Genomic DNA, 22,836 nt, shown 5'->3' on the forward strand with positions numbered 1-22,836 from the left:
CCCTGGCAGCCCCCGGGTTACGCGCCCTTCCCTTCGCGGGAGCAGCCCCTGGGACTTGTCCGAGCCATAGCCCCGGGTCCCGGCCCAGCTCGGTCAGGCCTCCCGCTTCGGAACCCAGCCGATGCCCAGCTCTCAGTCGCCCGGCTTTCGAAAGAGGAGGCACGAGGCATCCTGGGAGTTGTAGTTTGCGCCCCGCTCAGCTGCCGGGACCAACGGAACAGGAGACGCTAAGATGAACTACATTTCCCAGGGTGCCCCGTCGCGGCCGTTAGCCGAAACGGGGGCCTCCGCTCACTACTCGGCCGTTGCTAGGAGCTGCCTCAACGCCACTTTGGGAAGAGGGCCCCCGACTCCAAGGAGAATACATCGAGTGGGCTGACTCCTGACCGGGAGGGCGTGAGAAATGTGTTAAGTTTGGAAGCCTGACACGTTAAGCCATAATTACGTATTTATCCCAAAGCTTAGGGAAGTGGCTGTGACCTAACTGTTCAATGAAAAAAATCAAAGATGCAACGCCAGAATGAAACCCAGTCCCATCCCCAATAAAGACACACAACACGTTTTGTGTTAATTACAGGTTTTATTAAGGGTCTTTGGATTTAACAAAGGGAAAAGGGGTGAGTGGTTTGGCTTACCCGCAGGCCAAACAGTGTTGGTGGCTCACCCCTGTCCAACCGTGACTGACATGCTATGGACCCGCGCACCTGACTGTCCTCCCGTCCCCGCTGAGTGTCCAGCCAGGGATGGGCAACAGCGCAAGCTAAATGCATTGTCAGGCAGGAACCAAACTCAAACCACAAGTAAAAGGAAAAGGGGTAGCAAAGAAATTATATACTCCAACAGATACAAGTCCTACCCTTGAATCCACAGCAATTGTGAATAAAATGGTTTTCACAAAGTAGTAGTCAGCAGTCTGAATATTATGTGGAAGATTACATATTTGTTACCTAATCTATGAAAGTCAAGAGTATTGTGGCAAAACAACTTATTTTGGTTCACAATTCTTTTTTAACCCTTCGAGTGTCTTTTACCAAAAGTGCTGGGAGTGCTTTATTTTAACATTATATGTTTTGTTCAAATTTTTTTTTCTACTGATATTTTATAATACAATCAGCGAAACATATATGTCAAAGATGAAAACAAAAGTAGTAAAGGTTTCCTTAAGTTTTTGAATATGTAACTTCATTTACTTGCGATTCATATTTTTTCTCTAAACAGCTGTAAAATCAGCAAAAATGCCTTGGCAATTTTAGCATAGTTCCTGGGACATTGGTTGGCACTCAAAGGGTTAAAAATTTGAGAGAGAACCATTGATTTGTTGTTCCGCTTATTTATGCATTCATTGGTTGGTTTTTGTATGTGTCCTGACTGGGGATTGAGCTTACAAACGTTGGCCTACTGGGACAATGCTCTAACGAACTGAGCTACCTGGCCAGGGCTGGTTCAGAATTCTTAAAATCACTTCCAATTTTCCATGATCTTCCTGAGATAGTGAATGGTTCAGTTAAATTTAAGGCAAAATCACACAAACAACGCCCCCCTTAGAATCTAGGAATGTGCAGATCTGCAACAGCTAACATCTAGTAACTCACTCCAAAGAGTCCTTATAATTGTTTACTGTCATGGGCCACAGAAAGTTACTGACAAATTTAATAAGTATGCACAGCTAAAAGCAAAACACCACCGCCACCATTTTTATTGACTTCAGAGAGGGAGAGAGAAACGCCGATGAGAGAGAATCATGGATCGGCTGCCTCCTGCAGGCCCCCACACTGGGGATCGAGCCTGCAACCCACCCGGGGCATGTGCCCTGACCAGGAATCGAACCATGACCTCCTGGTTCATAGGTCAATGCTCAACCACTGAGCCACACCGGCTGGGGGAAACCACCACCATTTTAAAATGAAAAAATCTTTAGTCATTTACCTATGACTTGCTCTAATCCTCCAAGTAAAATATTGAGTCATAAACATTCAATTAGTTGAGATGATCTCTGTGTTCCTCCATGAAAATGACCAAACCTTCATGGGCAGCAGGAAAATCAACGAAGACTCCCGGGCTCAGGCAGAATAAGCAGTTTCCTGGCTCTGCTCCTTCTCCAGCCTCTAACTCCAGCATAGCTTCCACGTGTGTAAAAGGACCAGCAGCGTTAGAAGATCTGCATCTACGCTCTCCCTTCCTAATAAGCTGGATGGGAAGAACTGAGAAAGGGGAGCAAGGGCTGAGCAGCATTCCCCAGAGAACCCCTGGGGTCGTGAACTTGAACTGTTCTATTTCTCCAGCCAAAGCCCTTCATGGAAGAAAGGCAAGAATGAAGATCTAACATGTTAACTTCGAGAATACAAAATGCCTCCAGGGAGAGAGACCCTGAAATTCCGGGCCGTGAGTTCTCAGAGCGCGTGTCAACACAGTTCACGCCGCAAGGGAAGTGTTCTGGAGCCAGTGATGCTGCAGCCACACCCAGGACGGGCCCCAAGTGTCCTGAGGTCACTACGGTTCAAACACTGAAGTGCCCTTCGGCACATACCTGACAGGGAAGACAGAGCTCCAAGCACCCGAGGAAGGATCAACTTTCATCCACTACAAAGAGCAAAAGTTCCCTACTAAGCCTCAAACTTTTTTTTAAAATATATTTTTTCTATCTGTACTCAGCATGACATATATATATATATGTATATATATATAAATATAATTGATTTTTCAGAGAGAGAAGAGAGAGGGACAGAGTTGGAAACATTGATGAGAGAGAAACATCCATCAGCTGCCTCCTGCACACTCCCTACTGGGTATGTGCTCGCAACCAAGGTACATGCCCTTGACCGGAATCAAACCTGGGACCCTTGAATCCTTAGGCCAACGCTCTATCCACTGAGCCAAACCTCAAACTTTGAGCACTGCTCAAAGTAGGTCAGTATCATCTAATAGGAAAATCTTACTAATTTTACTCAGTCTTTATCATCATTTTGGAGGAGACGAGGTTGAAGTTTACCTTTGTACTCTTTGAAAATCTAATTTACACAAAGAACCCAACACAAACTTACCGATGGCCAAGTCTGCCTTCTCAGGGGCAGCAGACTGGATCTGCCGCTTCCTGTCCAGCAGCCAACAAAACGGGTCTAAGTGGACTGGACCGCTCCTGGCTCCCGAGACAACGGTGGCAGTGACAGCGGGTGGTAGGCTGCCGGCTCAGGCAGCCTCACTCCTGTTGCTCTCAGTGTTACCCAAACCTAATAAACCCTTTACTTAAAGTTCTTCATAACCTGAACTTATGTTTGATTATGTGGTACACTCTTGCCCTCTTGAGAGTACAAATTAGTGAGGTTTTACTACATCTTTATTCTTTGATTACAGTGAGTAAAGTTCAAGACAAAACATTCCAATATTAATAAAAATGGTATCAAATATCAGATTTAGTTTTTTATTAGGTGCATGTATTTCAAACACAGATCATGATTACAGATGTTCACCTGTGGGCAAGGCGCTTAAGCACTGATTGTGAAACAATTTGGTATTCAACAGGTCAATATCCAGTAATTTAAATGTTATTTCTCAGAATCTGAACTACTGTCAAGAAATACTCAAAAGAGATGAACATGGTGCTTTTTACTTCAATCTTAACACAATTATCAATGAATCCTCCTGGTGGAGAGAGTAAGGCTTGTGTCGGCAGACAAGCATCCCTGCTGGGACAGATTTTATGTCAGGTCCCAGGTAGGAATTAACTTCCATGAACTACAGCACTTCCTCAAGACAGTTCTAGGACAACCAGCTTCCTGAGGCAGAAACAACTGGTTTCACAGACACCGTTAGAAGGTTAAAAAATTAAAATCAAGTGATGTGTTGTTTTACATTGATTTTAAGCCAAGGGTTTTTCTGTGGTACCCGGGCGTCAAAGGCAGCCTGAGTGATGCTTTTACTTCTGTCATGCCGGGTGCTGGAACCTCCAAGCATGTTAATGGTTTAGCCAAAATGACAGCATATATGAAATCTGGATTGTTCCAGGCTTTCCAGTGAACATGGCCACCAAAGTCACAGTAACCGTGACCGAGAGCTCTCCCTACACTCACTCCACCAGGAAGGAACGGTGGCTCTCTCCTTTCTTCAGCACCTCCTTCAGGAGGTTAGGGGAGGAGGGCGGGCGGGAGATCAAACACCACTGATTGAAGTCCCATCACTGCCAAAGGTCCTACGAGATAACTTTGATACCTACCTCTTCCCAAGATGTCGGGGACAAAGGGAGATGCAGTGCTACTATAGTGACAGTTTAGGGGTCCTGCAAATGGAAGATTAATTCCCAATTGCATAGGACCCTGACCTCGCAGTGGGCCTGTACTGAAGAAATCCTTGTGTTGGACAAATGCTACTGTGAACAATTAGAAAATACGTCAGCAATCAAGGGCAAGCAGGCAGAAAATGTGTCAAGCCGGACTCACACCGAATTTCCTGGTTAGTTTATTTCTCCCATCCGTTTTCCTCAGAACTGCTTTTAAGCCAGGGCCTGTGGTGGGAGGGGTAGGGCCTTCATCTCCAGTGGGGGGTGAGGACAGGAAGCAACAGATTGATGGATGTCTCTCTCTCCCTCTATGAATTATCAAAAGTTATGGCCTGGGATCAGCAGCGTTACAAAGTAAAATCAAACTGCATTTCTTAAAGCCTTTTCTGAAAGCTTAGCAGGTCTCTTTTAGTGTTAATTGCACTTAAAACATTTGTTTTTTCATTTAATCTCTGAAAGCTGGTCATTGTTTTCTTCATTTATAAAGAGGAAAGGGTCAGTTTATCATGTGCTCCAAAGCTCTCTGCACTGGACCGAGACTCCGTGCAGGTTTGTGCGGCAGGTGCAGGGGCGTGGAGGACTGAGGTCGTGACCTTCAGAGCTTGGACTGCAGTGGCTTCAGGTGCTTGTAGAAAGATTCATGGACCTGAGGGAAGGGAGGGGGAGAAATGACTGGTCAGGAGCTTGCAGTGTAAAAGCACACTTTCTGTTGTTGTTCATCCTCTCCTAAGGATATTCTTCCTACTGATTTTTAGAGAGTGAAAGGGAGGGATGGAGGGGGGAAGGGAGAGAAGAAAGAGAAGAAAGATCGGACTGGGGCTGGGAATTGAACCCGAGACCCTTCAGTGCTTGGCTGATGTTCTAACCACTGAGCCACCGACCAGGGCTAAAAGAGCATACTTTTTTTTAATTAAATATATTTTATTGATATTTTACAGAGAGGAAGGGAGAGGGATAGAGAGTTAGAAACATCGATGAGAAACATCGATCAGCTACCTCCTATACACCTCCTGGGGATGTGCCCGCAACCACAGTACATGCCCTTGACTGGAATCGAACCTGGGACCTTTCAGTCCGCAGGGGGACGTAAAAGAGCATACTTTTAACCAAGAAATCATCGGGGCCTTATTTGGATCCTGGTCCAAAGTGTTTGAAGGGGGAAAACAGAATTGAGCCAAGTGGGAAACTCTGGACAAGGAGTAGCTTATGACATAATCCTTACCTTTTAGAGATACGTATTTACTGAAATATCTATGGATAAAATTACCTGGCATCTCAGATCTGTTTCAAAATAATAGACACGGACAGTAGGGGGGTGAGGGCTTGTGCTGGGGGGAGAGGTCAACGGGGGAAAGGGAGATATATGTAATCCTTTCCATAAAGAATTAAAAATAATAACAATTCTTAGGAGGAGGGGGTGGAGGTTGGCTGAGTAGACAGTGGTCGCAGCATGAGAAAGGGCATGTGGCCTGCAGCGCAGTCTTCTCCTCTTGCGCATGTTTGAAAAACCTCAACGACTTACGAAATGGTCAAGGAAGTTACACCTGTCGCTGCAGGAATAACCCCGCTCCCTTCGGAACCTGCTGCTTGAAGAACGACTGTCCGAGGCGAGCCTCGCAGACGGAGCCGCCAGAGGTCTTTGCTGTCTAACACGGGCCCGAAGAATGACCCAGGTGAGAGGACGCTGCTCGTTACCTCGTCTTTGTTGAGCGGCGAGTTCTTGGCCCACTCGAACAGGTTCTCATACACGTTGCCATCGTAGCGGCCCAGCACGGAGCCCAGCGACACATCCTGGAAATCAAACGCATCGACCAGCGTAACGGCGTCCGGGCGGATCACGGTCAGTAGCTCCTTGATGCGCTGGTGCACCTGGGTGATCTGAGAGTCTGTCAGGATGTTCTCCTGCAAGAAACAAAACACGCCAACGGCGCATGGATGTGTCTGTCCAGGGGTGGGCAATGGGGGCCACCGGCCGTGTGATGTTCTTTTGCGTTAGGACGCTGTTGTAATCATCGTCCCCTGCGTGTCTTTTTCCCCATGAACAACTGCGAACCTATAGCTGCCCACCGCTGTATGTAGACAGCGCGCCATATTACATGCATGCACAGCTACACATCAGACCACAACCATTTTTCTACCAAAAAAGACTTCAACTTAAGAAAATACTGACCTGAAGAAAATCCCCCGCCTTCTGACTGATCCCGTACAGAGAGTACAAGAGGCACAGGTTCCTCAAGACGGCCTGGGTGGGCTTATCTTGAACTTTGAGGAGCTGCTCCGAAAAGAGCTTCACCGTCACGTAGTGGCAGTGCGCCTGGATGAAGAGAGGACGGCAGGGGTGAGAACCGGCGACAGCTCCTGCCAGAGCGCGAGGAGGCGGCGGCGGGGGGCCGGGCGGGAGGCAGCGCCATCACTGACCTCACTCGCTCGCACGAGGTCCACGGAAGTCAGGTTCCACGCGACCTCCTTGCTTTTTCTGTGACTCACTTCCGTCTGAAGGTTTTTGGCAGCGATTTCTACTAATCTGTTAAGAAATGAAAGAAGACGGAAGCTCGGAGGAAGGGATCCATGGTGCCCACGCCGCCTCCCCCTTCCTTCGGGCCCCCAGCCCGCGGCCCCACGGCTGCCCCGAGGGGAGCTCACCTGGCCGCCCGGAGCCGGTAGGCTTCGGTGAGGCTGTGGGGGCTATTGATGTCCACCACGGTGGGCCACACGGCCACCTGCTGCGGCTGGATGCGCTGGCTGGGCAGGTCATTCAAGTAGGACACCATGCCACACACCAGCTTTCCCGAGTGCACCTGGTCGTAACTTTTCATCAGAAACCTAAAGCGACACACATGCGTCAGTAACCTGCTTCTGTGAAACAGAAACCAAACCAAACCTTCAAAAGGTGTGACTTATGGGACAGCGGAGTTTCACACTCGCTAGTCTGATCCCAAGTCAACAGAGTGGGTCTGGACAGAAGGCACAATGACGTCTTTCAGGAACAAACTTAACGTGAAGAGAAAACTCGGTAACCGGAACCGGCGGAAAGGACTCAAACGCTCTAGCCAGCGGGCCCGTCATCGCGGGAAAGTCTCTCACCGGGCGGTCTGCAGCATCATGACGGTGTTCTCTCCCTCGAAGGTGCAGGTCGGGGTGAAGGTGACGTAGATGTTTGGGAGGCCGCTGCAGTGAGAGTAGCCGTGCCCGCCACAGGCCATCCGACAGGCTTCGATGGCGGCGTTAGTCGTCCAGGAGGTGAAAGCCTTCAGCCCGGCGGTGAGGGCGTGAAGCTGAGGGCAAGCAGGGTCGTCAGACGTGAGCTGACAGCTGAGCTCCGAGGAGAAACACTAACCCCCCCGCCAGCGCTGGTCACTTGCAAAATCACCTGCCACGCGTGTCTCGGAAGCAGCGTGGGCATCTACTGTCCTGGCCACTCCCACTCCCACTCCCTCGGGATGCTTTACTTGGCAAAAGTCTCCACGTCATTAACAGGCCACCAACATGGTGCAGCCCTTCGGAAACTTAAAGACCAAACCCACAGCCCGACTGGCGTGGCTCAGTGGTTAAGGGTCAACCCATGAACCAGGAGGCCGTGGTGCGATTCTCAGTCAGAGCACTTGCCTGGGTTGTGGGTTCGATCCCCAGTGTGGGGCGTGCAGGAGGCAACAGATCAATGATTCTTTCTTATCATTGATGTTTCTATCTCTCCTCTCTGAAATCAATAAAAATAAAAAAATACAATGGCGGGGGGAGGAAGCATATGTACTACTATTTGTAATACTTTAAACAATAAAATTTAAAAAAATTAAAAACCAAAAGATAAACCCTACGTGTCTTCATAGCGAACTCTATTCAATCAGAAGAATTGTTTGGATCTTGAGAATATACGGACCACTCAAGAAATCGCAACGCGTCCTTTCCTCTGGACACAATCTAACATGCAAACGTGAAAGAGAGGGGCGCCCACGAGCGCACGAGCCTCCACACGCACCTCGGGCAGCTCGCTCAGGTCCCCCTGGCCAATGTCTTCATTAATGCGATGATAGGTCTCCTTCATGTAGGCGCCTACGAAATGGAAGGCATAGGCCGTGGCCAGCAGTGGGAAGAGTTTATATTGCTGGGTTTGAAAATCCAAAATCTGTGGTTCTGGTTCACTAAAACACATAGAAAAAGGAAAAAAAGTTATACACACACACAGAACTGCCTCTGCACCGGGCTCTAGTGTGAGCACCCTCATAAAGACCCTGTGCGGTAACACGGATTACCCATTTCACAGATGGGAACACGAGAGGTCCAGGCCCTAGCTGCACTCACGCAGCCGGTCAGGGGCAGACCCTCGATTTACAATGAGACTATGTTGCCACAGAAGACGCTCTTAACCCCCGTCTTAGGTGGACACATGTTTCTAGCTGTGAAGTTCAGATCTTTCTCTGTCTTTCCAGCATGACTAAGGAAACTGTATCTTACGGCAACATACAAAAGCAAAGTTAGTTAACTTCATAGGAGGAAGGCAATGGTAAAGAGATCTAACCTGCTAACTAGATGGCTGAATAAATTATATCTTGACCACAACTATGGAGAAGACCCAATGCACAGATAAATATTTGAATTCTAAGAAGGTCTGCTCTTTTTTTTTTTTTTAAATATATTTTATTGAGTTTTTTTACAGAGAGGAAGGGAGAGATATAGAGAGTTAGAAACATCGATGGGAGAGAAACATCGATTAGCTGCCTCCTGCACATCTCCCACTGGGGATGCGCCCGCAACCCAGGTACATGCCCTCGACCGGAATCGAACCCTGGACCCTACAGTCTATAGGCCGACGCTCTATCCACTGAGCCAAACCGGTTTCGGCAGAAGGTCTGCTCTTATCAATTTCTTTATTCCTTCGTTCGGAGTGAAAGGTTACCAGGGAGTCATGCCCAAGTGAAAGGCAGTAGTAGGGATAAACTACGGGCATGGACACAACAGGGAGCCAAGCTCAATGTCACTTTTGCCATGCCCAATGTGTAGCTGTTCGTAGCAATCCAAATTTTCAAACTGCCTTCGCTGTTTTGAACATTTCATGAGTAGAGCTCAAATAATATTATTACTGCTTTTCTTAGCAGGTTAAGAATAATGAGGTGGGCCGAACCGGTTTGGCTCAGTGGATAGAGCGTCGGCTTGCGAACTCAAGGGTCCCGGGTTCGATTCCGGTCAGGGGCGTGTACCTTGGTTGCGGGCACATCCCCACTGCGGGGCGTGCAGAAGGCAGCCGATCGATGTTTCTCTCTCATCGATGTTTCTGACTCTCTATTCCTCTCCCTTCTTCTCTGTAAAAAATCAATAAAATATATTTTTTAAAAAAAGAATAATGAGGTGGTATTCTCATCTTTCCATTAAGAAAAGGAAGTTTAGGTTCTAAGTAGCAGGCGCAGTACACTGCCACCTTCGCTAAGCGTATGGCCAGGGCGTCTCCTCTGCACCGCATTTGGGAAGTTGGTATCTGAATGGGCTCAAAGCCAGGTGTTCAGTAATGAGCCCACCCAGCCCACCCGCTTACCCCGGCTTGATTTCCGACTGGTGCCTCACGGCGCTGTACCGGATGGCAATGGTGCAGGCCTTGGCCAGGCTCCGAGCAGCTTCTCCCACGAGGAAGGACCTGATGAACACCATGGTCCCGTAGGTCAGCTTGTTACTCACGGGTTTCACATAGGTGCCGTCAGGCTTCACCTGGAAAAGAACACGGGGCTCAGGCTTCCTCTGTGAAACCCGAGGCAGCTTAGGCCAGCGGTTCTCAAAGTGAGGTCCCAGAACGGCACGTGGGCATTGCCTGGGAACTTGTTTGAAATATAAAGCCCTGGCCGGTGTGACTCAATTGGTCGGGCATTATCTTGGGCACCGAAAGGTTGCTGGTTTGATTCCTGGTCAGGGCACAGGCCCAGGTTGCGGGCTCAATGCCTGATAGGGGGCGTGTAGGAGGCATTCGGTCAATGTTTCTGCTCTCACACTGATATTACTCTCTCTCCCCCACTCCCTCCCTCTCTCTCTAAAAATCAATAAAATAAATATAAAAATCTCATTAAATAAAAACTCTGGGGGCGAAGCAATCTGGACTTTAGCCGGCTCTCCAGATGATTCTAATGCGCCCTCAAGTTTGAGGCCGCTGGCTTAGCAGACCAGGATATGCTCTTCAGACCTGCCAGTGGCTTCTGGCTTCACCGTCATAATAGAAGAAGCATCAGAAGTAAAACCATGCCAGTAGCTCCTGAAAACAGACCCTTTGAACCCTGAGTCATCACCAGCCACAGCGACCTGCGCCCGACACCACTGCTCCTCCTGTCTCACACACCTGGGCGTACTTCATCAGCATGTTTTCCCTGGGGATACGATAATGGTCCATCTTCAGGTAGCCATTATCCATCTCATCGTAGCCGAATTTGGGGCCAATGTCGCCAACGGTGATCCCTACCACGGGAGAAAGGAAAGTCACCAGGGCCATGCTCTGGAATTCCTGGCTGTCCCCTCCCCTTCAGTTGTGTCTTATGCTTTTTGCAGAAGAAAGTGGTCAATTTAAGTTTTCATCTCAACATCAGATGAAGAGTCTAACCTGGCAAAGGCTTGTGGGTTCCAATTTCCCGAATAGGCACAATGAAGGCATGTAATCCATAGCATTTCCCCTGGGTGTAGAGCTGGGCTAGTACTATCGCATGATTTGAAGTCTTTCCAACTGCAACATCAAAAAAAACCAGACACAAGAGAGCCGTTCTTACATGTTCAAGGGACAGAAATGAAAGAGAAAACATGTTAATTGTAACACTAGATTCTCAACAGAGTGCAGAAAACCTTTCTTATGACAGCCTAGTTTTCAGAAGAAAATCTATGTAAGATGAGAGTCATTACAATGTGTGGCAGTTTGGCACAGCCACCCTTCATTTCCATATATATATGTGCATAAGCTTTTTAATGGGAGAACTGACGTATAATAGCGTCTAAGTTTAAGATGTACAACTCCTTGACTTAATAGCAATTTATTTTACAAGATGGCTCAGCTCTACTTTCTCTTCTACTATTTAGAAGGTAAAGCTTTCCAAAGCAGTAGCCACCAGCCACCTGTGACCATTTATATTCATTACAATGAAATAAAAAATTCTGTTCCCTTGCCAACCAGCGGCCCTCGGAGGGCTCCGCAGGGTGCACGGCAGGGGCCAGCACCTTGAGCAGCGGCGAGGGTAGCCCCTCATGCGGAGGCTTGAGGGCCAGCGCTGGCAGGAGATTTCTGGTTAGTACATCCAGAATTTGGGTCTTCTTTTTGCATGCTACTCTGTTTCTTACAAAAATGTATTGAAATATATAATATGAATAACAAAATCCTTCAAGCACGAACGCCATCTGAAATATATATCCTAAGACAATGGCTTGGAATGGAAGACAATATTAAGTAAGTTTCTTGTCAAACTTACTTATAATAAAAATCTGAAAATAACTCCAGTGCTTTCCAATACAGAAATGACTAACCAAACAGGGAGTATAGTACTTGGATGATGACGATGTAACTGCGCTAATCCTCAGACAGCTCCGATGGAAACTGAGAGAGGCAGAGCGAGACCGCGCTCCTTTCTGCGCCCTGTGAGGTGTAAGCACCTGTAACGTGCTCGGGGGACTGTGAAATAGCTCAGAACAGTTAAGCCTTAAGAGTTTTTCTATTAAGAAAAAGGAGTTTTTTCTATATTTCAAAACGATATTCTCATGTAAGCTCTCCATTCTAAACATGATCTTAAAACATCCAGTAACTGTTAAATAGTTCACTTACGTCCACCCGGCCACCACTTGATGGAGGTCACAGTAGGACTATTGAGAACAAACTCCTGGGTTTCAGGGTCATATGTGGCTGTGGTTTCCAAGCCTCGCAGATGAGTCCCTAAGGAAAGAAATTGGATGCACGTCAGCTAGAAGAAGGGGAAAAGTCGGTACAGAGAGAAATCTCCTGGCCAGTCCTCTAAGCTCTCATATCTCAGAGAACAACAAGCTCTAACGACAATACAGTGTTTAGATGAGCTACCGTGGTGGGTAACCAAGATACATACCTCCCTATGCTGAACCAGGCAACATTATTTAGAGCAACCGAAAGTGAAAGTAAAGACAGCTTAGAATCATCGTATAAGCTCACGGGACATGAATTTCAGTGAACTGCCCTTTACAGCCATCTCCAAGTTGTGAGCATGCCAATTTCAACTCAGACTACTGTGTTTTCCTCACCAACTACGAAGAGTAAGAGAACGTGACAGGAAGAGACTATCTAGTTAAAGGTCTTGTAAATTGAGAATTTATTTCAGAATAATTGCTAGAATGGCAAACAGGATCTTAAAAAGACCTAGGATGGGGACTCCGCCCTGGCCGGCTCACTGGTGTGACCAGAAGAGCTCCCAGCGCCATGTTCACTAATGAGGGGCAGGGAGTCATGTCTTAAATCCCAATACAGATGTGCCAGTTCTCTTAGACACAGGAGAAGGTGCCAAGTGTCACTCTCCCTGACCACACAGGGCCCTGTAATACGGGATGGATCGCATTAACACGGAAACTCTGACATGTAGAAACTGCCACGGGAACAGCCATGGCCGGTTTACGTGCGACCATAACCTGCCCAGACTGGGAACCAAGGACAAAGACACTCAGACCCCTGTCACCGAAGCAGCAGCTTTTAAAGAAAAAAAGAGAACGTTACACAGAACCGATGACGACAAAGTGCTTCCAAATGCACATCTGAACCAAACGGCATCCCACTTTGAGCCTTGGGCATCCTGCCAAGCAGCACTCAGCCCAAAGCCGAAGGACAAAGCGGCTGTAGCTGAGATGAAGTGGCACAGAAAGCAGCACATGGCACACACAGACCAGATGTCCTGAAACCTGAGTAGAAAGAGAAGCCAGAAGCAAACCAATGACAAAGACAGAAGCCAACTGCCCGGAGCACAGCCGGTCTTGTTATATATTTTTCTGGTTCCTCCTCACCCAAGAATATTTTCCCATTGACTTTTAGAAAGAAAGGAAGGGAGGGAGGGAGGAGTACCGACAGAGAGAGAGAGAGAGAGAGAGAGAGAGTTTATGATCACAGCTGGAAAACCAAGGCAGGAGTCAGGTCCAGGTCAGGCTGCCCCACCCCACAGCCCAGGCTCTTACCCACCAGGCAAGGCTGCCCCCCCACCCCCCCTTTACCTGCAACCCAAGTGTGAGCCCTTGATCTGGAATTGAGCCAGTGACCCTTCAGTGCAAGGGCCGGGCCTCCAACCACAGAGCACATCGGCCAGGGCACAGCTAATCTGATTTTTGTGGACTCCGGCGAAGCTGGCTTTAGAACCACTGAATTTACTGGATCAGGCATAAGGAACTTCCAGGTATAAAATGCTGCATGTTTTGGTTATATAAGCCACTCACTTCCCGTCAGCAAATCAAAGAGCACACGTACTATAAATCTGTATTTCTTCTGGAATTCCTGCAAGTTCACGATGTCTCAGTAGTAAGGGTAATCGGATAGTAACGAAGAAAGATGGGTTCAGAGTCTATACGCATACATTCTACGCAACTTCAGTGAGCTTGAAAACCCACTTAGCAAGGCCTGACTTGTTATTGATCTTCTAAAGGGGAACCAATGGGGGGGAAAATCGGCCTATCTCTGTGATCATGTGACCAAAGCAATGTCTCTGCCAAGACTCGGATGTTGAAAACCTGTCTTCTACAGAAAGGTCGCATGTGACCAGCCTGTACGTGCGATCATAGCACATGGCGGGCACGCCCTATGTGCTAAGCTTGCAGCGCCCGCCCAACCCAGAACGTAGACCGAATGCACCGTACCATGGCCCATCTCTGTCTGGGCATAAGTGCCAATGACCTCCAGGTTCCAGGCGGGCATGAAGAAGCGCTCCTGCTGCTCCGCAGTCGCCTGGTGAAGCAAGGTGGGCAGGAACATGCCCAAGTGGAGATCCAGAGGCGAGGGCCCTCGGTGCACAAAGCTTCGAAGGCACACCAAGGTGGGCATTTGAGAAGAGCCATCAGGTGGGGGAGAATCAGCAATGTGAACGGACAGATCAAGGGAAGGAAAAAAAAACAAGCTTCTGTAAGTATGCGTTAGTGGGTGGGTTTACCGTGTGTGAGAGCACTGCCCGTTTCTGCATTACTTCCTAGCTGGTGGCAATTTCCATCTTTCTGAAGCAGCAAGAAGTATTTTCGTGCACGACTCCTCTCTGCAATTACTCCGCTTGGCAGGGCCGACTGCCGATTTCAAATCTTGTGCAGCACAAAACCCTGAGGGTCCAGGCTGGCCATTCGGTCCCAGGAAATGAGGCTCAGAAGAGGGTGCGGGGAACGCGGGGCGGGGTCTGAGCTGCCCCATGCTTTGCTCTGAAGAGCAGCTGAGACAGCAGGCAGTCCTCTCAGGAAGCTTTTCCGAGGTCCGATTTCAGTCACCTGGACTCTCCTCTGTCCACCCACATGTCTCAGCTCGGCTCATTGCACCCGGTTCCTCAGAAAGATCTAGCCTCATGCCATCGAAAGAGTTTAATACAAAAACTGGCAGTGCTCTTCACCCCAATCATTTCAGAAATTAAAAAAAAAAACATGCAATTTCTAGTGAAGACCATCTAATCAATCACAAGTAACAGATTCATGGCTAACAAACTCTCCGTTATGGTTTATGGGGATTCTCACTAATGGTAATAAGCATCTTCGCAGTCATTTTAACTCCACTGACTAAAGTTATCCTTTTCCACTTAAACTCTGCAGATGCCTTAGACTTTTGTGTGAATTGATCTTTAATAGGAAACAGTTCTATATGCCTTCTACATGCCCTTGTATTTATTTTATTTTATTTTTTATTTTTTGAGAGCGAGAAACATTGATTGGAGAGAGCTTCCTGAATGCCCCCTACTGGTTGCAGGTTTGCTCCCCGGTCAGGACACATGCAAGAACAGAATCAAGCAATGAATGCATAAATAAGTAGGACCCTCTCTCCCTCTCTCTCCCTTCCCCCTCCCTCCCTAAAAGGAAAATAAAGACTCTTATCGCCTAAACACATCTTCTAGTCTAGTGTCCCTGGGTTGAGAACAAGGATGAGGACACTAGCGACTAGCCGAACGAAACCAGAGCTGTCCCTGGAAACGTCCAGTAAGATGTGAGCACTGGTGGAAACTGGGTGAAAGGTCCACGGGACTGCTCTCCGCTAGTTCTGCAACTTCCTAGGAATCTACAATCATTTCAAAATGAAAAGTTAAAAAAAAAACACGCTCAAGGATGAGAGAGTACCTCTCACTCACAATCAAGAGCGCCAACTGTCCCGCTTTTAAAAGAACGGTGACCAGGGAGAAAAAGAAATGTATGCCTGGGACCTGAAAGAAAAAAACCTCTGAACGAGGGCTGACAATGGTGGCCGGGGGCTGACAACGGTGACCGGGGACCAGGAGCGCAGCGCAGCCGCAGCGCTGAGAGGCGCATTTGCATTACTAGAAACTAGAAACCAGAGCTGCGCCTGGGAGGCGGGCAGCGGAGTGTGGCATTACAGAGTAACACCACACAACCAGGGCTACCACAAAGCCACTACAGCCAGAAGCTGTTCTTGAGACTGAGGAATGTTATTCTGAAGTGGGTGGAATTCAGGCACATTACAAGGAGAAAGCGATCATAGGTAATTCTTTGACTTAAATATTTATTGTAAAAAGTTATGCATAATGAAGGTTATATTAAAAATATTTTTTAGAGAGAAGGGTATGGAGGGAGGCTGAGAGAAAAACATCGATTTGTTGCTCCACTTATTTATGCATTCAATGGTTAATGCTTGCATGTGCTGCAACCTTGGGTATGGGGATGATGCTCCAACCAACTGAGCTACCCTGCCGGGGGCTTTATATATTATTAGAAGCCTGATGCACGAAATTCATGAAAGAGTCGGCCTTCCCCCGGCTGCTGGTACCGGCTTCCCTCTGGCACCCAGGACGGGCTTCCCTCAGGCCCTCCAGGCACCTGGGACCTGGGCTTCCCTCGCAGCCCCAGCTTTTGTCTGGCCTAATTAGCACATTACACTTTTATTATTATAGATTTTACATTTAACTTGGTGAAACACTAGAGTTAATTCTTGTAAAACCATAACATTGAAGGCCTTTCCAGCCAACACTGAGGATAAAATGACTGGGTTGATAATGCAAGAGAAAGGAAGAAATAAAAATAACACTATCATTCATAAATAATTTTAGAAAAGCTTTAAGGCCTTGGCTGGGTAGCTCAGTTGGCTGGAGCATTGTCCCGAAACACCAAGGTTGTGGGTTCGATCCCCAGTCAGAGTATATACAAGAAGCAACCAATGAGTACATAAATAAGTGGAACAACAAATCGATCTCTCTCTCAAATCAATAAATAAAATTTTTTAAAAAAGAAAAGCTGTAGGCTATAAAGAAAAAAAATCATGCATTCTTATTGATTAGGATCACTCAAGTAGAAACACCAAAGAAGAGATTTACAAATCAACAAAATATTTAAAATGGGTTAAGTAACTTAGCTCAGGATATTAAAGATTTAATTAGAAAAAAATATATACCTAATAATATGAATAAAAAAGATAAGAGCAAAAAAGAAATTGCTGATTCCTGACTAAAAGGACTAAATGAACTTAGTACTTCCCAATAAATCACAAGGATTTAATGTAACATGGATTTTAAGTTCCTGCAGAATACATTTTACAACTTGATAAATTGCAATCAGAATTCATCTAGAAGAATAAGTATGCAAGTACACCAAATACATGTATCTTGAAATGTAACAATAGTAGGCTTATCCTATCAGATTTTAAAATATCTTACAAAGCAACAATGAGCCAAAGTTTATGATGCTAGGAAAAAAACAAAGGAAGAAACAAATGACTGTAATATATTTAAGATTCTAGAAGTAAACTGAAACTATTATAAAACTATTATAAGATAAACCAGAAAGAACATAACAATGGTGATGAGCTAAGAGTTAATAATCATAAACACAGTAAGGGATCATTCATTACTCTAGCAGTGGTCGGCAAACTGTGGCTCGCGAGCCACAGTTTGCCGACCACTGCTCTATAGCATACATAGGTCAGTATGTTGAATATCAAGCCAACAAGATTGGGAGAAAATAGAACGCTTACACCTACTCAGAGAAGGGTGCATTGAATACATACGGCCAAATGTTTAATGAAACAGAAGGCGATAGAAAAAATATTCCAAGGGTACAGTATACTCATATAAGATCAACATGCATATTCCATTTAATCGATACTTAAAGTAGAAAAATTCAATTTTATACTTGAGAAATGCAGACAGTAAGCCAAAACATATAATAATATCTAGGCACACTAGCATTGGAAAATTAAAACTCTTAACTCTTAAGATACATATTAATGTAGCAATACAAAGTTACAGCAACCATGTTGATGAGGCCATGGAGATACAACAAGTATACTAAAAAGTTGCTAAGTATATTGTAAACTGGTTCTATGTTTCAGGAAAAATACTGAACTATGCAATAAAAGCTAGAAAATGTTCATTTCCTTTAATGCAGTAATTTGTTTCTGAGATATTCTAAAGGCGTAACCCAAAGAACAGTGTTTGTAAAGAAGTGACGCTGTTATTTCTAACGGGGAAATGAGGCCAGCCCCAATAGGAAGAGACTCAGCCAGGGAAAAGGACAGACTGTTGGGGAGACAGAGCAGTGAAGATACAGGGGGAGAAAGATCAGTGACTTACAAATTCAAGTTCACTATTGTTCAAGTTTCAGAGGGAGAAAGATGCTTTATTAGTGATGGGAATTTGCAGAGATACTGCACCATCTTCAAGGATGATCACTACGTACTGAATACGCTTCATTTTCCTTAATAGTAATAACAACGATAACAGTCAGTAATAGAAAAGGCCACGCAAGAAGAATCCCTAGGGAGGGACCAGACCTTGAAAAGATCAAGTATCTGTAAAGACCACACATACTGCCTGCTCTGTGACCTGGAGCAGCGTCTGGTCAGGTGATTAACACCCGACCACACGCAGCTAGGTTATCCCTTCAGCGCGCAAACCCTGGGGACAGGGTGCTCCCCTCTGCCCAGCCCCCTGCCTTAGGCTCACCGACCCACAGACCAAACGTGTGTCAGAGTCTGTGCCTACGCAGACACGTGCGTATTTAGAGGGAAGACAGAGGCAAGAGAGACAACTCGTGACTGACTTTCGGCAGGGGATGGGATTCTAAGATTCTTGAGAACCTGGAATGAGCATGAGCAATACTGAGTCTCTCCACTGCTCAGTGGCTACTCAGAGGTGAAAGACAATTCTGTGCGAACACCTTAGATAACTGTTGTTGATAAAGTTCCAAAGTCTCAGGACTCCAATGAGCTAATAGAATGGCTGGCTTCCCTGGAAAAGAACAGCAGTCGGTGAAGCACATCTCACACCAATGGCAACAGGATTCCCGCGAGAAACAAGACCTGATCCTAACACATTGCTCTCTAAGCAGTGAGTTCCACTTTTCATCTCGTGGCACACGTAATAGCTAAAATTCTGCAGCAACCAAAAGGTATCTTCTAGCATTTCCTGATCGGACAAAAACAAAAAGGTATAATTTTGATTCATTCACATGGGAATGCTATTGTGTGACTGTTGTCATTTTTCAGGTGACAATCTAAGGGAAAAGAGGTCCGTGTCCCTGGCTACATGGGTATCGCGAGTTTTAAAAATCCGTGCAGCTCACCAGTGTGCCTCAGCACGGCAGCTGAAAATCTCTGCTCTAAAGTAAACTGTAGAGATCGAGACAAAGGGGTTCAAATACAAGAAAATATCTGAAAATCAGAAGCAAAAGGAAAAGAAAATTCTCACATGCACAAACTCGCCCAGAGCAACACGGGACCTTAGTCCAATTTTTGGGCTCCTTCACTGTAGACTACAGTGAAGTTCAAGTCTTCACTTTTTCCTCTCTTCCTTCAAAATTTAGGGCAAATATATATTTGGAATGTACTTTATAAAGAGAGGCAGAAGGATTGGACCACTCAATAAGAGAGAAACACACCAGACCCATTCAGACTCAGGATGGTTTACATCTTATGCCTCCTATGAGCAGGGGGACTGTTGGGTCATAACATCCTGTAGTGATACACACTGAGAGAGAACAAGGTTTCTGCACCACAACCTATTACAAAACTCACTCTCTTCCTCTCGCCCTCCCACCGCACTCCAAGACAGAAAGCCCCTGGAATGGGATTTCCCTCCCTTTCTCCTGGAGATTGGCCATCCTGAAGCTCCAATCTCAGGTACTCGACAAGGCATTCAGAACGCCCCGGAACCAGAGTCGGAGCCCTCTCGGGATTAGGATTAAAAGCATTTTCTTGAACCAGTTCACAAATCAAAATACACCAAATCGCCGAAACCAGTTTGGCTCAGTGGATAGAGCGTCGACCTGCGGACTAAAAGGTCCCAGGTTCGATTCCAGTCAAGGGCATGTACCTGGGTTGCGGGCACATCCCCGGTAGGAGATGTGCAGGAGGCAGGAAGCAAGATGGTCATTAGAAACGAGACGGGGCAGTGCGAATTCAAGACACGCAAACCTGGGGCCTTGTCCACGAAAACAAACTTATTGCACATCGAGACCAAACACAAACCTTGCAAGTAGCCAGGCTTTTAGGAACAATTTAACCGAGAATTTTTCATAATGCAGAGCCTATGGACATGTACAGATAAGATGTATAAAAGAAGCAGAGAATCATTGACTTTTTTTCAAACCACCTTATAACCCCCTAGGGGCGATGAAATCATGAGGCAGACACCTAACTGCTCTAATCCTCCGCCATTAAAATCCGCATTTGATTAAAGCAGAGGCATCTACCAGATGGAGAGGCATTAACCCTCTCAAGATTTCCCACACTTTAACCATCAGACACCAACACGACGGGGCCCTCTGCCACATATTCAGCCCCATCTTTCGAAACTGCTCAACCCGTTAAAATGGGCACACGGAGCAACAGGAAATGACAATGAAGGGCGCTTCAGACCAGAGTCCTGGACCAGTTTAGAGGAAATGATCCGAGAGGATGAGGCGCTGGATTTTATTGAACATTTGACAATTTAAAAATAAAATCCCAAATGTTTAGCAGCAGAAAGAAACCAAATGCCAGGAGTCACCGGTAAGTGAAGTCCGGCGGTGGGTCACCCACTGACCCTGTCTGTGGACTAACCGTGGCCCAGCTCCGTCTGGGCGTAGGTGCCAATTATCTGCAGTCCTTGGGCGGGAAGCAGCCATTTCTCTTTCTGAGCACTGGTGCCCTGATTCAGCAAGGTGGGAATAAACATGGAGAAATTGAGGCCCACGGGTTCCACAAAATTGATCATATGTAGTCTACAGGAGAGAAAAGAAAAGGGTCTCAGCCTCGCTCTAGAAACTGCCGCTGCCACCCTTCCTGCCACGCGTGGCCCAGGACGAAGGGGAGGAACCTGCCACCCCCGTCCTGTGAAATAAGTGCAAAATTTACCGTTTTACGCCCAAGAGCCAACAGCAGAATCTAGTGGTATCTTTTCTGCCCCTTATTATTGCAGGATCAGAATTCCTCTTTAATTCTATACTGAATCCAGGAAGCAAATCTACCATTGTTTTAGCCTAAAAACACCTTTTTGCTTTTCGTTTTGTTGGTTTGATTGGTTGGATTTTTTGGTGTGTCTTTATTTTTGCTTTATTTCAGGTTTTACTTATTTGAAAAATCAAAAGAATTCCATACATTTGTAGATCTGTTACAAAAAATCCTAAAGAAGAAGAATGTAGGAAGGAGACTTGACTTGGGGTGGTGATCACACAATACAATGTGCAGATGATGGATTATGAAACCGTAAACTGAAACCTATACTAGTATAATCTTATTAACCAATCTCACCCCATAAAATTCAATTAAAAAACAACAACCACACACACAAAAAAGTATAAGACAGGACAGTGAACACCAACTGGATATTCGACACATTAAGTAATTTCTGTTAATGTTCTCTGCCGCCAACACCGTTGTGGCTGTTAAAAAGAGTTCTCTTAGAGACGCACAACAACATACTGCAGATGAAAAGAAAAGAAGGCTGTAAACTACCTCTCCCTAGGTAACCGAAGCGAACGTCCAGGCTGGCAAGTAGCTCTATGTTCCAGGGCGGGAGATCGCTAAAGGCCTTCAGAGTTTACAGATGGGTCAGTAGGTAAGATGAGCCTGTTAAACTATCGCCAATGGTCTCTGAAAATGACTCCGGACTAAAGGAACTCTAATCACAATAAAATTCAGTCTTCAACTATTTTCTCAAAAACAGAAGCTGTGCAATAATCAAAATACAAATTACACCGAAACCGGTTTGGCTCAGTAGATGGAGCGTCTGCCTGCGGATTGAAGGGTCTCAGGTTTGATTCCGGTCAAGGACATGTACCTGGGTTGCGGGCACATCCCCAGTAGGAGGTGTGCAGGAGGCAGCTGATCGATGTTTCTCTCTCATCGATGTTTCCAACTCTCTCTCTCCCTTCCTCTCTGTAAAAAATCAATAAAATATAGAAAAAAAAATACAAATTACACCGCCAGCCTTGGCTACAGTGCGTTACAGATTTCATAGGGGCCTATTTTGTTCCATCTGTCTGTCTGTCCAAAAGCCTGAAGTACAAAATAAACAACTGATGTTCACGGCTTCTCAAGGGCCGAAGAGGGGGTGTCGCTGCCAGCGTCCTGGTCTGTACAAGCAGAGCATGAAGGGACAGGAGGGGAGGCTGCCCCTTTGCACTTCTGCAGAAGCCCTGAAATCACTCCACCGTCTCCCGGGGGGAAGATCACCCTCCAGAGGTGCTGGGACGGACTCACACACCCGAGGACACCGGGACTAGCCATCTCCCACGGCCTCTGATTTTTACTTATTTATTTTTCCCCCCGGTCTCTGATTTCTACAGCAACATCAACTGTTATTGAAACGGAGTGGAGGGAGAGAGGGGAGGGAGGAGTGTGAACAGGAGAGGGAGCTGCTTTCCCAGTAACCCGGGTTAGCAGCACTTTATTGCTGCCCTGGAGGGAAGTCACACACTTCACAAACACCCCACCTCCCTGCTGTAGTAGGAGCCAAGCCAATACACAGTTGAGTGTAGAAGTCATTCTCAAAGGCCAGAGGAGAACCAGAGCGCCCCCTAACGAGTGTCTCCCCGAATGAGGAAATGAGCCTCGGAGATTCCTGAGAAATACAAGCAGTCACGTAGGCGGTAAACATGGTGCCCAAAACAGACACTCCTACTTTCAAGAGGGAACTGAGGCTGTGGATTTATAAAATGATGACAATGGCACACACAAAATTCTAGGAAACTGAGGGGGAAAACATGTGACACGAAATAAAGACTGCCAGATATTTATGTTCTTAATAACATACTGACCTGTGTGGGTTTTTTTGGAGGCCCCTTGAAAATCAACTTAATGCCTGACCACCGTGGCTCAGTGGTTGAGGGTCGACCTATGAACCAGGAGGTCAGGGTTCGATTCCCAGTCGAGGGCACAGGCCCGGGGTGCGGGCTCCATCCCCAATGTGGGGCGTGGCGGGGGCAGCCGGGCC

At 46.6% G+C, this 22,836-nt stretch overlaps 1 protein-coding gene and 1 long non-coding RNA gene across 4 annotated transcripts in view; one reads left to right on the forward strand and one right to left on the reverse strand.

Moving 5' to 3' along the window:
- Positions 1 to 4,716: 4,716 nt before the first annotated feature.
- ACOX1 (acyl-CoA oxidase 1, palmitoyl) overlaps positions 4,717 to 22,836 on the reverse strand; it is a 42,533-nt gene continuing 24,413 nt past the window's right edge. The window contains exons 1-13 of one of the 3 annotated variants that reach the window (XM_015559230.1): positions 20,463 to 20,617; positions 14,087 to 14,244; positions 12,051 to 12,158; positions 10,848 to 10,967; positions 10,590 to 10,705; positions 9,801 to 9,970; positions 8,250 to 8,412; positions 7,358 to 7,548; positions 6,917 to 7,096; positions 6,692 to 6,797; positions 6,444 to 6,587; positions 5,969 to 6,175; positions 4,717 to 4,919 (exon numbers count right to left, since the gene is read on the reverse strand). In XM_015559230.1, coding sequence (XP_015414716.1) covers positions 4,869 to 4,919; positions 5,969 to 6,175; positions 6,444 to 6,587; positions 6,692 to 6,797; positions 6,917 to 7,096; positions 7,358 to 7,548; positions 8,250 to 8,412; positions 9,801 to 9,970; positions 10,590 to 10,705; positions 10,848 to 10,967; positions 12,051 to 12,158; positions 14,087 to 14,244; positions 20,463 to 20,527 — 1,779 coding nt within the window. In that variant the 5' untranslated portion in view covers positions 20,528 to 20,617 and the 3' untranslated portion in view covers positions 4,717 to 4,868. Of the gene's footprint in view, positions 4,920 to 5,968; positions 6,176 to 6,443; positions 6,588 to 6,691; positions 6,798 to 6,916; positions 7,097 to 7,357; positions 7,549 to 8,249; positions 8,413 to 9,800; positions 9,971 to 10,589; positions 10,706 to 10,847; positions 10,968 to 12,050; positions 12,159 to 14,086; positions 14,245 to 20,462; positions 20,624 to 22,836 lie in introns of those variants that run through there. The other 2 variants (XM_006756366.2, XM_006756365.2) reach the window with 2 other exon arrangements.
- LOC102752622 lies at positions 8,493 to 9,794 on the forward strand. Its single transcript, XR_435280.1, has 3 exons — positions 8,493 to 8,877; positions 9,119 to 9,381; positions 9,617 to 9,794. It is a non-coding gene; the product is annotated as an uncharacterized LOC102752622 (long non-coding RNA).

This window comes from Myotis davidii, unplaced genomic scaffold (assembly GCF_000327345.1).
Source record: "Myotis davidii unplaced genomic scaffold, ASM32734v1 scaffold274, whole genome shotgun sequence".
NCBI classification, from domain to species: Eukaryota; Metazoa; Chordata; class Mammalia; order Chiroptera; family Vespertilionidae; genus Myotis; species Myotis davidii.